Genomic DNA, 13152 nt, shown 5'->3' with positions numbered 1-13152 from the left:
AACTGTGTTAGATTAGTATCTGAAGTTCCTGGGGCGAGTTATCGAAGGTACGAGTTTGATATTGGCAAAGGTGTTCTCTGAGACGTCCGCGCACTGTAATAATATAATTTGCGGATTCCCATGTTCCCTTTTCCCGTGGTAAGAAATTTGACCTACATTCATATAATGGATATATGTCAATGACATATAAGTAATCATAAAGGATCTATATATGAAAATAAGTTAATTTATACTAAAAGAGTAATTTTTTTCACTTTCATCCTGAGCTGAGACTTACTATTCCAAATAGACGTATTTACACTTGTATGTATGTATGTACTCGAGATTCCGCCAATTTAGACGCACCCCATGATTGACTGCAAGGGTACAGCGGATCCATGTACACTCCCTAAGGATTAATGGAGATGTGTCCTTTACAATATTATCCCACCACCAGAACAATCCCCACCCAACACCGCCAAGGGAGCGTGTAGGACACCGGGAAGTCTGTTATTATGGTGGAGGAAGCTGAAGTACTTGGAGAGAACCACCGGGCCACTCGGTGGAAACAGACAAACCAGAGAGATATCAGAAGATTGATCTCCAGGTCAAAGTAGGGGACAACTTTGACCAACCGAGGCCCCCAAAGTACCCATTCTAGTTTATGTATAATTTGTATGCAAATTTGTCCACCATTACGTAAAATCACACAGGTTCCTGTAAACTTTGACATCATAATTTAAAATATTTGACGTCACAATTTAAAAGTGATTGTTGCTTGACGTCAAAAGGTGATTCGGAGTAGATCTAAGGTCATTCGGAGGCAAGATTCAGCTAAATACCAAAAGTGTAAATACGTTTATTGCTAAAAAATATTTGCGTTTCAATCTGTCAGACAAAGATACTAGATGACAGCCTAAAATAACTATTAACACCTCCCTTTGTGTGCCTGATTGTTTTCTGTTAAATATATTCAATTTCACCTTCAAAATATGGATATATTCCCAACAACCAAATTATGAAAACCTGTTTATAGTTACAGTCCACATGAGTAAAATCAATGTTTTTAAGGAATCAAAGTCATTTTGTACCCAGACCATTTCGTACCACCCATTTTGTACCATAACAAGAAACCATTTCATACTATAACAAAAACCATTTCGTATAATAACAAAAACTATTTCAACCATAACATAAACCATTTCGTACCATGATCATTTTGTACCATAAGAAAGATTATAATTATTAAAGACCATCTTCTGAGAAAGATATCTATTGATCATTCACATTTCTTAAAAAATAAAAGTTCTTAAGATTTTTTGTAATATCAATTTCTCTCTTAAAATTATTTTGAGTAATAGGATACCTTGCAAGATCCTCATCCCCATCAGACAATTTTGACTTGACCTGTGCCTCATTTCACATGTTTCATAGATCAGTGAACAAGGATTTCAACAAGGTTAAGTTTTGGTGTTGAAGTTCATATCTCAGATACTATATAAGCAATAGGTCTAGCTAGCTGGTATATTTGGTGTATGGAAAGACTGTAAGGTGTACAAGTCCAGATGTCCTCTGACCTTGACCTCATTTTCATGGTTCAGTGTTTTAGTTAAGTTTGTGTTTTGGTCTTTTTTTCATATACTGTATGCAATAAGTCTACCATATTTGGTGTATGGAATGATTGTAAGGTGTACATGTCCAACTGGCAGGTGTCATCTGACCTTGACCTTATTTTCATGATTCAGTGGTCAAAAGTTAAGTTTTTGAGTTCCAACTGTTGTGGTCTTTTTTTCTAATACCAAATGCAATAGGTCAACTATATTTGGTGTATGGTAATATTTTATGATTTACATGTCAGTCTCACTTCACCATGACCTTCTTTTTAAACGGTTCATGTCAGGGTTAAGTTTTTAGTTCACCTGGCCCAAAGTGCCAAGTAAGCTCTTCTCATCACTTGGCGTCCATCATCTGTCGTCCGTAGTCTTTGTTGTTAATCTTTTAAATTTTGGTCTTCTTCTAGAGAACCACCAAATGGAATGGAACCAAACATGGCATGAAAGTTCCTTATGAGGTCCTGACCAAGTGTTGTTACTTTGAAGCTGATCCATCATTTAAGATGGCCGCTAGTGGGGAGACATAGTTTAACATAGGACCCTATGGGAAATACATACAAATGTCTTCTTTTAGAGAACCACCACTGAATGGAATGAAACCAAACATGAAACATGGCATGAATGTACCTTATTTAGAACCACTGAATGGAATGATTTACTGTTCAAGATGGCCACCAGGATATTTGATTAAATTACGGGACCAATATTAAACAAAATTTGGCCTCAATCATTATTTGGGTATGATACTATCTGTTATGATTTTTTTCTATTTTTATATGATTTCCAAAACCAAAGTAGAGTCAGGTGAGCGACACAGTCTCTTGAGAGCCTGTAGTTGTGCTTTATATTTAGGACTTTCAACATAATATCAATGTTAAGAAAAGAAGGCGAGACATTTCAGAGTGTGCATTCTTGTTATTACTATAAATTGATGCCTGTTTCGGGTATTCTATAATAATACCCTTCAATGGGGATGATACTTATGAGAATCTTCCCCAACCTGTTAAAAAGTTGTGAATAAATATATACAGAAGACTATACCGGTACAAGAAAAGTACTTAAGTGAGATTATATAATAATATCCGTATATTAGAGATAAAAAAACAACACAATATTAGTACCATATTACAGAACTCTCCCAGTTATTGCAGTGAACTTTCTAGAAAACAATTACTAATATATAACAGAATCTTTGACGTGTTGAAGATGGCAATTTTCTGCCAGATGCAGATAAACAGTACATGAAGAAAGTTTTGCCTGTACAGAATTTCAATCCTGAAAAACAAACAACATTTTAATTTTGCTACAAACCATAACTTTTAAATAAAATTAAATAAGTGATTCAATCTATGCTTATCACCAGATTTACAAGACATAATAATTGAACAACAACAGTATTAATATAATAATGTTTAAAAATATTGCTATTAAGTTAAAAAGAAAGAATTAAAGTATAAAGTTAGTAGTTGTTGGTTTACTCATAATTAAGAAATCATAGTTTTTATTTTCAATGCAATAAAACATGTTAAATTTTATTTATTATCTTAAAGGAAGTGCACAATGGGAGTGTTTGAGAAGAAATCATGTTATGTTATAGCTGGTGCAAGCAGAGGTCTTGGAAGAAGTATGGCCATAAACTTTGCTAAGAAAGCTAGAAGGGAAAGTGTAATGATACTGCTTTCAAGGGATATGAAAGCTTTAAAAGAGGTTGAAACAGAAATCAAGTCATCTTGTCAGGATGTTAAAGTAGTTGTCAGTGGATTTGATCAAGGAGATTTAGATGAAAAAAAGTTTAACAATATTTTCGAAAATATTTTTAAAGAAAGCAATTTGTCTATTGATAACTTTGAGCAGGCAGTTATTGTGCACAATGCAGGGACATTAGGAGACAACAGTAAATATGTTAAAGATCTGGTTAATGTTTCAGAGTTGAACACACATTTTGGAGTTAACGTGACTGGAAATATTTTGTTGAATTCTGCATGTTTGAAATTTTTTACCCAAGAGAAATTTGCACACAGATATGTGATTAATATATCATCACTTACAGCAATTAAAGCATTTAAAAGCTTCTCTCTATATTGTACAGGTGAGTTCAGTTCTGTAAAATTACATAATTTCATTCAATGTGAAAAAATTAAGAGGGAGCAACATCTTTGTGTGTTAGGATTTCATAAAACAACTATTGTATGTTGTGTGCTTTTCAAAATTCATTGTATCACAATTTAAGTTTTGTGAAAATTTGGTGAGAGAAAAAATCACTATTTTTTAGAAATATCCTTTTCTTCTATTATTTCAAGTAAATTAATTAAGATGTATAAGAAGGTTAAAATTATTCTACTCCAAATTTCTAGTGTCGAATTTTCTGTAAGGTAAAATTTTGGGAAAGAATTTAAATACTTGTTGTAAGAGAGGTAAGTTATTGTTAGAAAAAATCTAAAGAATGCCCTTATTTTGCCCAAAATTTAGTTTATTTTAAGTAACCATGCATGCATGATCTTAAATTTGGCTTTAAAGTTTCATTTCTAAGGTGAATGGTGTATAGATAATATTAAAAAATAAATCACATATGACAAGTTTCCATCGCAACGAACTATGATAAAATTTGTATATTTTGTAAACATTTTATGATTTTTCTTGTTTCGTATCATTTATGTATATTTTGGGCAGAGAAAGTATGAGTTGACCAGTTCCTAACTGATTCCCAGTTCTAAAATGTTTTAAAATGTACTTTTTATTGAAAATTTCTATGCTAGGATTTCAACAAAAAAATTGATCTATAGGCATTTTATGCTATTCCAAATTAATTATCAGTGCGGGGTTATACATGTAAGCTTACTTTATATCAGAAAGTTACCATTTTTGGAAAGATTTTTTGTTTATGATGATAATCGAAATTGATATGCATTCCAAAATTGGTTCTTGACGTCAAAATTGTAAATTTTGTTATAAATGAATTATGAATTTTAAGAAATGTTGAAAATTTGCTAGGATTTCATTGACAATGAGGACCAGTATAAGATGCTTTTCCCATTTGATTTCTGATGTCAGTAATTATTGGATGGACTCCTTTTTTAAATTGTAGCCAAAATACTTAGTGCTTGAATTTCAACAAAAGCTTACATTTGTAAAGGATACATTCTGGTGGCAATATATATGAAAATTGACAGCCCATGAACATTTATGCGTTTTTACATCTGACATTGCAGAACAATTTTGTCTGTACCTCACACAATAACATATATCTTAAGATTTCATTAGATAGATTATTTTATGCATAAACCTATTTTTTCCAGTAAAAGCAGCACGTGATATGTTCTATAAGGTTATGACAGAAGAGGAACCCACAATAAGGGTACTGAGTTATGCCCCTGGTCCTTGTGAAACAGATATGCAGATCAAATGTAGAGAAAATACTTCAGACCCAGAGGTTAAACAAATGTTTGAATGTAAGTATTAATGATGCTTCTAAGTTTCTTATTTGAACTAATTGGAGTGGAGATAAGATGCATACATTATAATAAACTAGCAACCTAAAAAGTTGTCTATAACCATAACAAGTGGAACTGTTTGCTACTGCTCAATAATGATATCCTCATGTTAGTATTCAATTAACAGGAAGGTGAGAATGCATCACATCGTACATTGTAAAGCATGCTTGCATGAATTTTGATATTAAAAAATTCAGAGTGTTCTGATTTGCAGTTCCTGAATAAAACGTGACAGAAATGTCATACATGGTTCCTATCTGTAAGAATTTATAAGTTCTTTGGATTTATTATTATTGATTGGATACTCATTTTTGTGGGTTTCATGGGAATAGGCAAGCCACAAACATCCAACAAATTAAGAATATTCTATTGCCTTATACACAGACATTGAATGGCATTGAATGGCAATGAAAACCACAATCAAATATCCACGAAAATGCTAGTTTTCCTCAATCCATAAAAATCGATACCCACGAAAATAAATGAATCGACAGCGAGCTCTGCACTATATTGGATACGGGAAACTGTGCGTCTGTTTGTAGGCAAAGGTCCCCAAAATTGTCTTATCGCACAATAGCCAGAAGCAATGAGCCAATCTCGAACAGTTCTTGTTTAAAGGCTCCTGTATGGTCATCACTCTCTTTTAAGGATTCTATTGTTTGCAATGGGTTTTCTTCTGATTAACCTTCATTTTGCTTGATTTTCCCTAGCAGATGTTGTAGGGGGTCTCCTTGATCTCCGAAGGTCTTTAACAACGCTTGTTGGCTGATTTTTATTTTCAAAACGACTTATAGTGAAATGGTGATGACCAACCATATGTGCAATTGTCACAGCGACATACCTGCTTCTCTCATGCTGATTATCTACCATCTTGCTGCAGTTATCTGTTATGAGTTGTGGATGACCAATTGAAAGGTGTCAATCACATAACTTTATAAACTTGGTTACTTAAAGTGTTGAAAACAATGAGGATAAAAACATCTGTTTTACTGTTTACGAGTACAGTAGCTGCATGTGCAGATAAGAACTCATCAAGTCGATATGTATTGATTAAACTCAGGTGATATTTAAATAATGGGTAACTAGATCTATTTTAACAAATTATATCACCAAAAAATAAAGAGTGTTTTTATACAACCGCAAAAATTGAAAAATTTTTTGGTCGTATATTGGTATTTCAATATATATGAAAATTGACAGCCCATGAACATTTATGCGTTTTTACATCTGACATTGCAGAACAATTTTGTCTGTACCTCACACAATAACATATATCTTAAGATTTCACCAGATAGATTATTTTATGCATAAACCTACTTTTCCAGTAGCGGCGGCGTTGTTGTCCGAAGACTTTTAGTTTTCGCACTCTAACTTTAGTATAAGTGAATAGAAATCTATGAAATTTAAACACAAGGTTTATGACCATAAAAGGAAGGATGGGATTGATTTTGGAAGTTTTGGTCCCAACTGTTTAGGAATTAGGGGCCAAAAAGGGTCCAAATAAGCATTTTCTTGGTTTTCGCACTATAACTTTAGTTTAAGTCAATAGAAAACTATGAAATTTTGACACAAGGTTTATGACTACAAAAGGAAGGTTGGGATTGATTTTGGGAGTTTTGGTTTCAACAGTTTAGGAATTAGGGGCTAAAAAAGGGCCCAAATAAGCATTATTCTTTTTTTTTCACACAATAACTTTAGTATAAGTAAATAGAAATCAATGAAATTTAAACACAAGGTTTATGACCACAAAAGGAAGGTTGGGATTGATTTTGGGAGTTGAGATCCCAATAGCTTAGGAATTAGGGGCCAAAAAGGGGCCCAAATATTAATAAGCATTTTTCTTGGTTTTCGCACCATAACTTTAGTATAAGTAAAGTGTAATCTATGAAATTTGAATTGAGATCAGTTTTGGAATAACGGAAAGAGGGATGTGAAAAAAAAATTTGGGGTGGGTGGGGGGGGGGGGGGGGGGTTTCAATTTTTCTCATTTCAAATTTCATAAATAAAACGAAAATTTCTTCAAACATTCTTTTGAGAGGATTAATATTCAGCAGCATAGTGAATTGGTCAAGGGCAAAAAAAAAAAATTTAAGTTCATTAGACCACATTCATTCTGTGTCAGAAACCTATGCTGTGTCAACTATTTAATCACAATCCAAATTTAGAGCTGAATCCAGCTTGAATGTTGTGTCCATACTTGCCCCAACAGTTCAGGGTTCAACCTCTGCGGTCGTATAAAGCTGGGCTCTGTGGAGCATCTGGTTTTAATTGAATTTCAATTTGGTGTTGCAATACTTTTTTCCATGTGTATATTTTTGTTTTGGAGTAACTGCTATTGATATTAGGCCTGATTTACCACCAAACAGTAAGAGAATATATTTTTCTTTCTGTTTCAGCCTTGTACAAGGAAGGCAATGTATTGGAATGTGATGCCTCTATCCAGAAACTGGTTCAGATTTTAGAGACTGATACATTTGTCTCAGGAGCACATATAGATTATTATGATGTTTAGGTGGAAGAAAGAAAAGAAAAGAAAATGCAAATTGTAGACATTTCTGTATTAATATTTGTAGCTTTAAAAAGTGTCTTTACTTTTCAACTTATGACATGTAAGTCTTTATGAAAACAACAACATTAGCTTATCTCCATTACTAAAATGTGATGTTAGGATAAATTATTTGTCAAGAACTCAAGCATCACAGAAACAATTTTTGTGAGCAAGTAGATAAAATAAGCTACTTTTGTGATTATTGTTTTGGCGACATTTGTTCTCTATTGTTATTTCTAAGTACCGGTGTCTATTTTCAAATTGTCCAGTTTTATGGCAAGTTTGTAATTTTTGTGTAAATTTTTGTTTTTTCATGTCTGTAGATCTAATAGATCAGAAATATTTTTAAACAAAAAACTCCTAGATTTATTGAAAATCATAGATTCAAGTTTTAATTTCTCCAAATTTCAGAACATTTTATGGTGAAATTTACCGATTTGTTATATGTTTTGTTAAAATATAGTAATTTGCCAAAACCACCATTGTTATATGAAAGCAGAAAATTAGAAGCCTATGTTGAATTATAAAACCTCTTTTCAACTTATTTATTTATATTTGTGAAAACTAAAAAGTGAAAATATAAAGTAGGAATTGAGCAGTCATCAAATTTGATTTAATCACATGTTGGGATATCTACAGGGGTTGATAGTGCATTGTATTTTTTTTTTTAATATTGCATGTATATATAGCTTTTACATTCCTAGTCTAATTTTTATTTTCAAACCCCAATCCATTGATGGCAGGGGATATAGTTATCATGGTTATAGTAATGTTTTTTTCAAACATTTTGGTTATATTTTTATTATATTATCTGTTATTTGTTTTTCTATGAACCAATTATCAACTACGATTTGTTATTGTAATACTGGCTAAACGACTTGGCTAATCTAAAACTAGGTATACATAAATACCAGAAAAAGTTAACTCATTGGTCCAGTTCAAAGCATTCTCATGAGCCCTTACTGGTTTAAAAACTTTTTAATCTTCATTAAACATTTCAGAGGTTAAGGATCAATGACAAATCCGTGTTTGCATGTTAAAAGCATGGAAAGAAATTCATGGATAGTTTTTGGATCAGAGATAACTGGTCAAGCTGAGGTTTGAGTTTCCAATGTTTATTCATTTAGTATACTAAATTCTAGAAGAAGAATAGCAATAGGAATCTGTGTAAGTTTTATGTTACATTTGTTATTTTTACATGTACAGCACTCAGCATGTCAATCTAGTACATTTTTGACACTTTTTTTTGTCAATATTTAGTTTAATTTACATTTAAGATACATTCCTTATTTTATATAAGTTCTTGTTTTGTGGCTTTTAGCATTATATTATATTTGTCTGTTGGAAATAATAAATCTTTTTGTTTGGAAGTATGATATTTATTAAAAAGAAGATGTGGTAGGATTGCCAATGAGACATCTCTTCACAATACCCAATAGTTGTTAAATGATACAGAAATTAACAACTATAGGTCACCATACAGCATTTAACAATAGGCAAAGCACAAACCAAATAGTCAGCTATTAAAGACCCTGAATTGACAAATGTTAAACAATTGAAATGGGGAAAACTTACACCCTAAACTAAAAAACAAATACTGTAAATTCAGAAATTATTGCGTGCATTTATTATTGCGGTTTTGTCAATTTAGACTTAAGTGCGATTTTGAGAAGAATCCTGTTTAATTCATATACAATATTTCAAAATGCGAGTTTTAATTATTGTGTTTACAACTCTGTCGCATTTTTCGCAATAATAAAAACCTCGCAATAAATTCTGAATTTACAGCATGTTACACAGCATCAAATGACAACCTCTTAATTACAGACTTCAAACTTGGGACAGGCACATACATAATGAGGTGGGTTTAAACATGTTAGCAGGTGCCCAACCCCTCCCCTCACCTGGGACAGTGGTGTAACAGTTAAACATAACATTATCTTTTGTGTATTATCTTTAGCTCTATTAATGGGTGGTGCAAGATATACTTGTCCATCTAATGTGTTTGCCTCAAATGTAAAACCAAAGATTTTTAAAATTGGTATTTGCTGCTCTTCCACAAAGCACAAAGGAATAAGAGCAAAGATTTTTTTTTATCCTAGTCAGAATAATGTGTAAACTCAGGTAGGATGACATGTTTTCCTGCGGACTGTTACATTTAGAACTAGCAGATTGAAAATCAGCTCTCAGCAATGTCAATCTAGTACAAGGCAAAGTTAATAGTCGTATAAATATAACACGTTCTTGTGCTGAATATGCATTTGATTTGCCACTTGACTTTAAACAGACATCCATCATCTGAAACCACTGTCAAAAATGAAAAAAAAAGTTGGTAGAATCCATCAGAAACACTGATCCAAAGGAATGTTAAGTAAGTATTATCCATCTGAAACCACTGCCACAAAGAAAGGTTAAGTAAGTATCTTCCAACTGAAATCACTGACACAAAGAACTGTTAAATTGTTATCATTCATCTGAAACCACTGACTCAAAGAAATGTTAACTTGATATCATCCATCTGAAACCTCTGTCACAAGAAATGATAAATCTAAACCAGTGACACAAAGAAATGTTGAGTTGGTATCATACATCTGAAACCAATGTTACAAAGAAGTTTTTAGTTGGTATCGACCATCTAAAACCACTGACACATAGAAATGTTAAGTTGTTATTATACATCTGAAACCACTATCACAAAGAAATTTTCAGTTGGTATCATAAAAGAATATTAAGTTGGTATCATCCATCTGAAACCACTGTCATAAAGTAATGTTAATTTGGTATCATCAATTTGAAACCAGGTCCACTGCCACAAAGAAAGGTTAAGTTAGTACATGTATCATCAAACTGAAATCACTGACACAAAGAAATGTAAAGTTGGTATAATCAATCTAAAACCACTGACACAAATAAATAATAATTTGGTATTATCAATTTGAAACCACTGCCATAAAAAAAGGTTAAGTTAGTATCATCAAACTGAAATCACTGACACGAAGAAATGTAAAGTTGGTATAATCAATCTGAAACCACAGACACAAAGAAATAATAATGTGGTATCATCCATCTGAAACCTCTCACAAAGAAATGTTAAATTGGTATCAAACATCTGAAACCAGTGACATTAAGAAATTTTTAAGTTGATATCATCCATCTGAAACCACTGACACAAAGAAATATTAATTTGGTATCATATATCTGAAACCAGTCACAAATGAATGTAAAAGTTGGTATAATCCACCAGAAACACTGACCTAAAGGAATGTTAAGTTGGTATAATCCATCTGAAACCACTGACACAAAGAAATGTTAACTAGGCAATATCCATCAGAAACCACCAACCTTAAGAATGTTAAGTTGATATCGTCCATCTAAAACCAATGACACAAAGAAATATTGAGTTGATATTCATCCATCTGAAACCACTGACACAAAAGAAATGTTAATTTGGTATCATTTACCTGAAACCACAAGAAATGTTAACTGGGTAATATTTATCTCAAACTCTGACACAAAAAAAAATGTTAGGTTGGTATCATCCATCTGAAACCACTGAAACAAAGAAGTTTTAAGTCTGAAACACTGACATTCAAAAGTTAAGTTGGTATCATTCATCTAAAATAAAGACAAAGTAATGTTGAGTTGGTATCATCCATTCGAAATCACTGACAAACAAAAATGGTTAGTTTATATCATCCATCTGAAACCACTGATCTAAAGAAATTTTAAGTTGGTACAATCCATTAGAATGTCGTTGTAATTGGTGTTGAACCAGATTTCAGTTACTATGAGTTGTTTGTATCTTTTGGTTTTTTTTGTTGGTTGTTTTAGTGGTTTCTTATGATCTGATGAGTAAAGCTTTTTTGAACTAATTTTTCTAGTTTGTTCTTTTGTTGTGCTGTTACACCACTGCCCCTGCTGGTAAGGGGGACACTGACCAGCCAGACATGTATAACCTCCATACATTGTTTGTGCTTGTCCTAGGCCAGGAGCCAGTCATTCAGAGCTTGTCATTTGTTGCTGTATATCATACCTGGGTTATTGTTTTGTACACAAGTTAGACTGTTATTTTTCTATTTTGAATTGTTTTACATTTGTTGTGTGGGAGCCTTTTATAGCTTCTTGCAATATTACAGTATTGGTTTTGTTCACCGTTAAAGGTAGTTTGGTGACCTATAGTTGCTAACTTCTATGTCTCTGTTGGATAGTGGTCTTATTGGCAAAATTAACAAAACTTTTTACACAGTTCCTTCCTTGCTTAATTTGAAAATTGTAAATGCATGTTAAAGACAAAAAATAAAAAAGAATCTGGTATTCAAAATCCCTTGAAATTTCATCAAAATGTAATGCACACATTTAGAAACTGTTGCAATAGATAGTTAATTATTGCCTTATCACAGTAAAGTGTTCTGACCACCAAAAAATCAAATCTCATGGGTAGACAAGGTTTTTAAAAAGTAATGATATCCATTTCAATTTCAATGCTCCAGTTACTGAAATACATTCCAGGATAATAGAAACCTTAATTCTACAAGATATAACTTCTTTTAAGGGGTATTACTGTCTCCAACATGATTTAGTTCAGTAGGTCATTATGATCTGCAGTCTTTGATTTTCACATTGATCAGTTCTTAAAGTAATTTCATGGTTAAGTGACTTTGGTTAAGTTCAGTTCTTAGAACATTAATTTTTATAAATTGATGTTGGCATGCAAACAAGTCTATAAATGTCTCAAATTTATTTATTGGCAATTGTGTTGTTATAAATTAGGTTGGTAGTTTTCTTGCTCTAATCGATATTGTTTATCATTTTTATTGTCTGGGCTTTTTTAAGCGGACTATATAGTACAGGTTGTTCTCATTGTTGAAAGTTGTACAGTGACCAAATTGCTTACTTCCACATCATCTCAACTGGGTTACCTGTAGATATTGGCAATCTTACCACATATTCAATTTTTATGCCAAAGTCACCTTCATGAAGTGCTACCCTTGAGTCCTTGACAGTTCCTCTTTTTGTCCTTCCCATTTTCGTTTCCATACTCTTAGTAAAGGTTTACCTCATGCAGACTTTATAAAACTCATACACAATGCTAAGAACCAGATCACACGGACACAGTTTGTATTTGGCCCTAAATTGGGCAGTGACATTTGGGTCCTCAGACACGTTCTTCTTTATTATATAAAATATATTTTAAAATCTTATGGTCTAATGGTCAATCCACTAAATTAATTTCTAAGGAAGAGATATTTGAAAGATATGATCTTTTACATGAAATACAATGAAAGTTTTATGCAATCTATGTTACTTTTCCCTGATTGAACCTGTTCTTCTAGTTCTTTTAGAATCCATTCAAACTAGAGTTATCTAGTGATATTCTTGAACAGTAAATGTCAACTGTACATTATTATCCACAACATTGTCTTAAATTCAAATAGAAAATATAACCAAAACTGTTTAAAAAAATAAGGGGCATAACTCTTGATCAGTCAATGTCAAATCTTTGATTAACACACTTCACCTT

General features: G+C 32.3%; 1 protein-coding gene across 7 annotated transcripts in view; it reads left to right on the top strand.

The window, feature by feature from the left end:
• LOC139513513 (sepiapterin reductase-like) overlaps positions 1–9001 on the top strand; it is a 43413-nt gene extending 34412 nt beyond the window's left edge. For 6 of the 7 annotated variants that reach the window (XM_071302101.1, XM_071302106.1, XM_071302104.1 and 3 more), the window contains 3 exons: positions 3143–3681; positions 4889–5041; positions 7480–9001. In XM_071302101.1, coding sequence (XP_071158202.1) covers positions 3143–3681; positions 4889–5041; positions 7480–7595 — 808 coding nt within the window. In that variant the 3' untranslated portion in view covers positions 7596–9001. Of the gene's footprint in view, positions 1–5; positions 139–3142; positions 3682–4888; positions 5042–7479 lie in introns of those variants that run through there. The other variant, XM_071302105.1, reaches the window with a different exon arrangement.
• The last annotated feature ends 4151 nt before the right edge of the window (positions 9002–13152 follow it).

Source organism: Mytilus edulis, chromosome 2 (assembly GCF_963676685.1).
Source record: "Mytilus edulis chromosome 2, xbMytEdul2.2, whole genome shotgun sequence".
NCBI lineage: Eukaryota > Metazoa > Mollusca > Bivalvia > Mytilida > Mytilidae > Mytilus > Mytilus edulis.
This window is presented reverse-complemented; position numbering and strand designations above follow the sequence as displayed.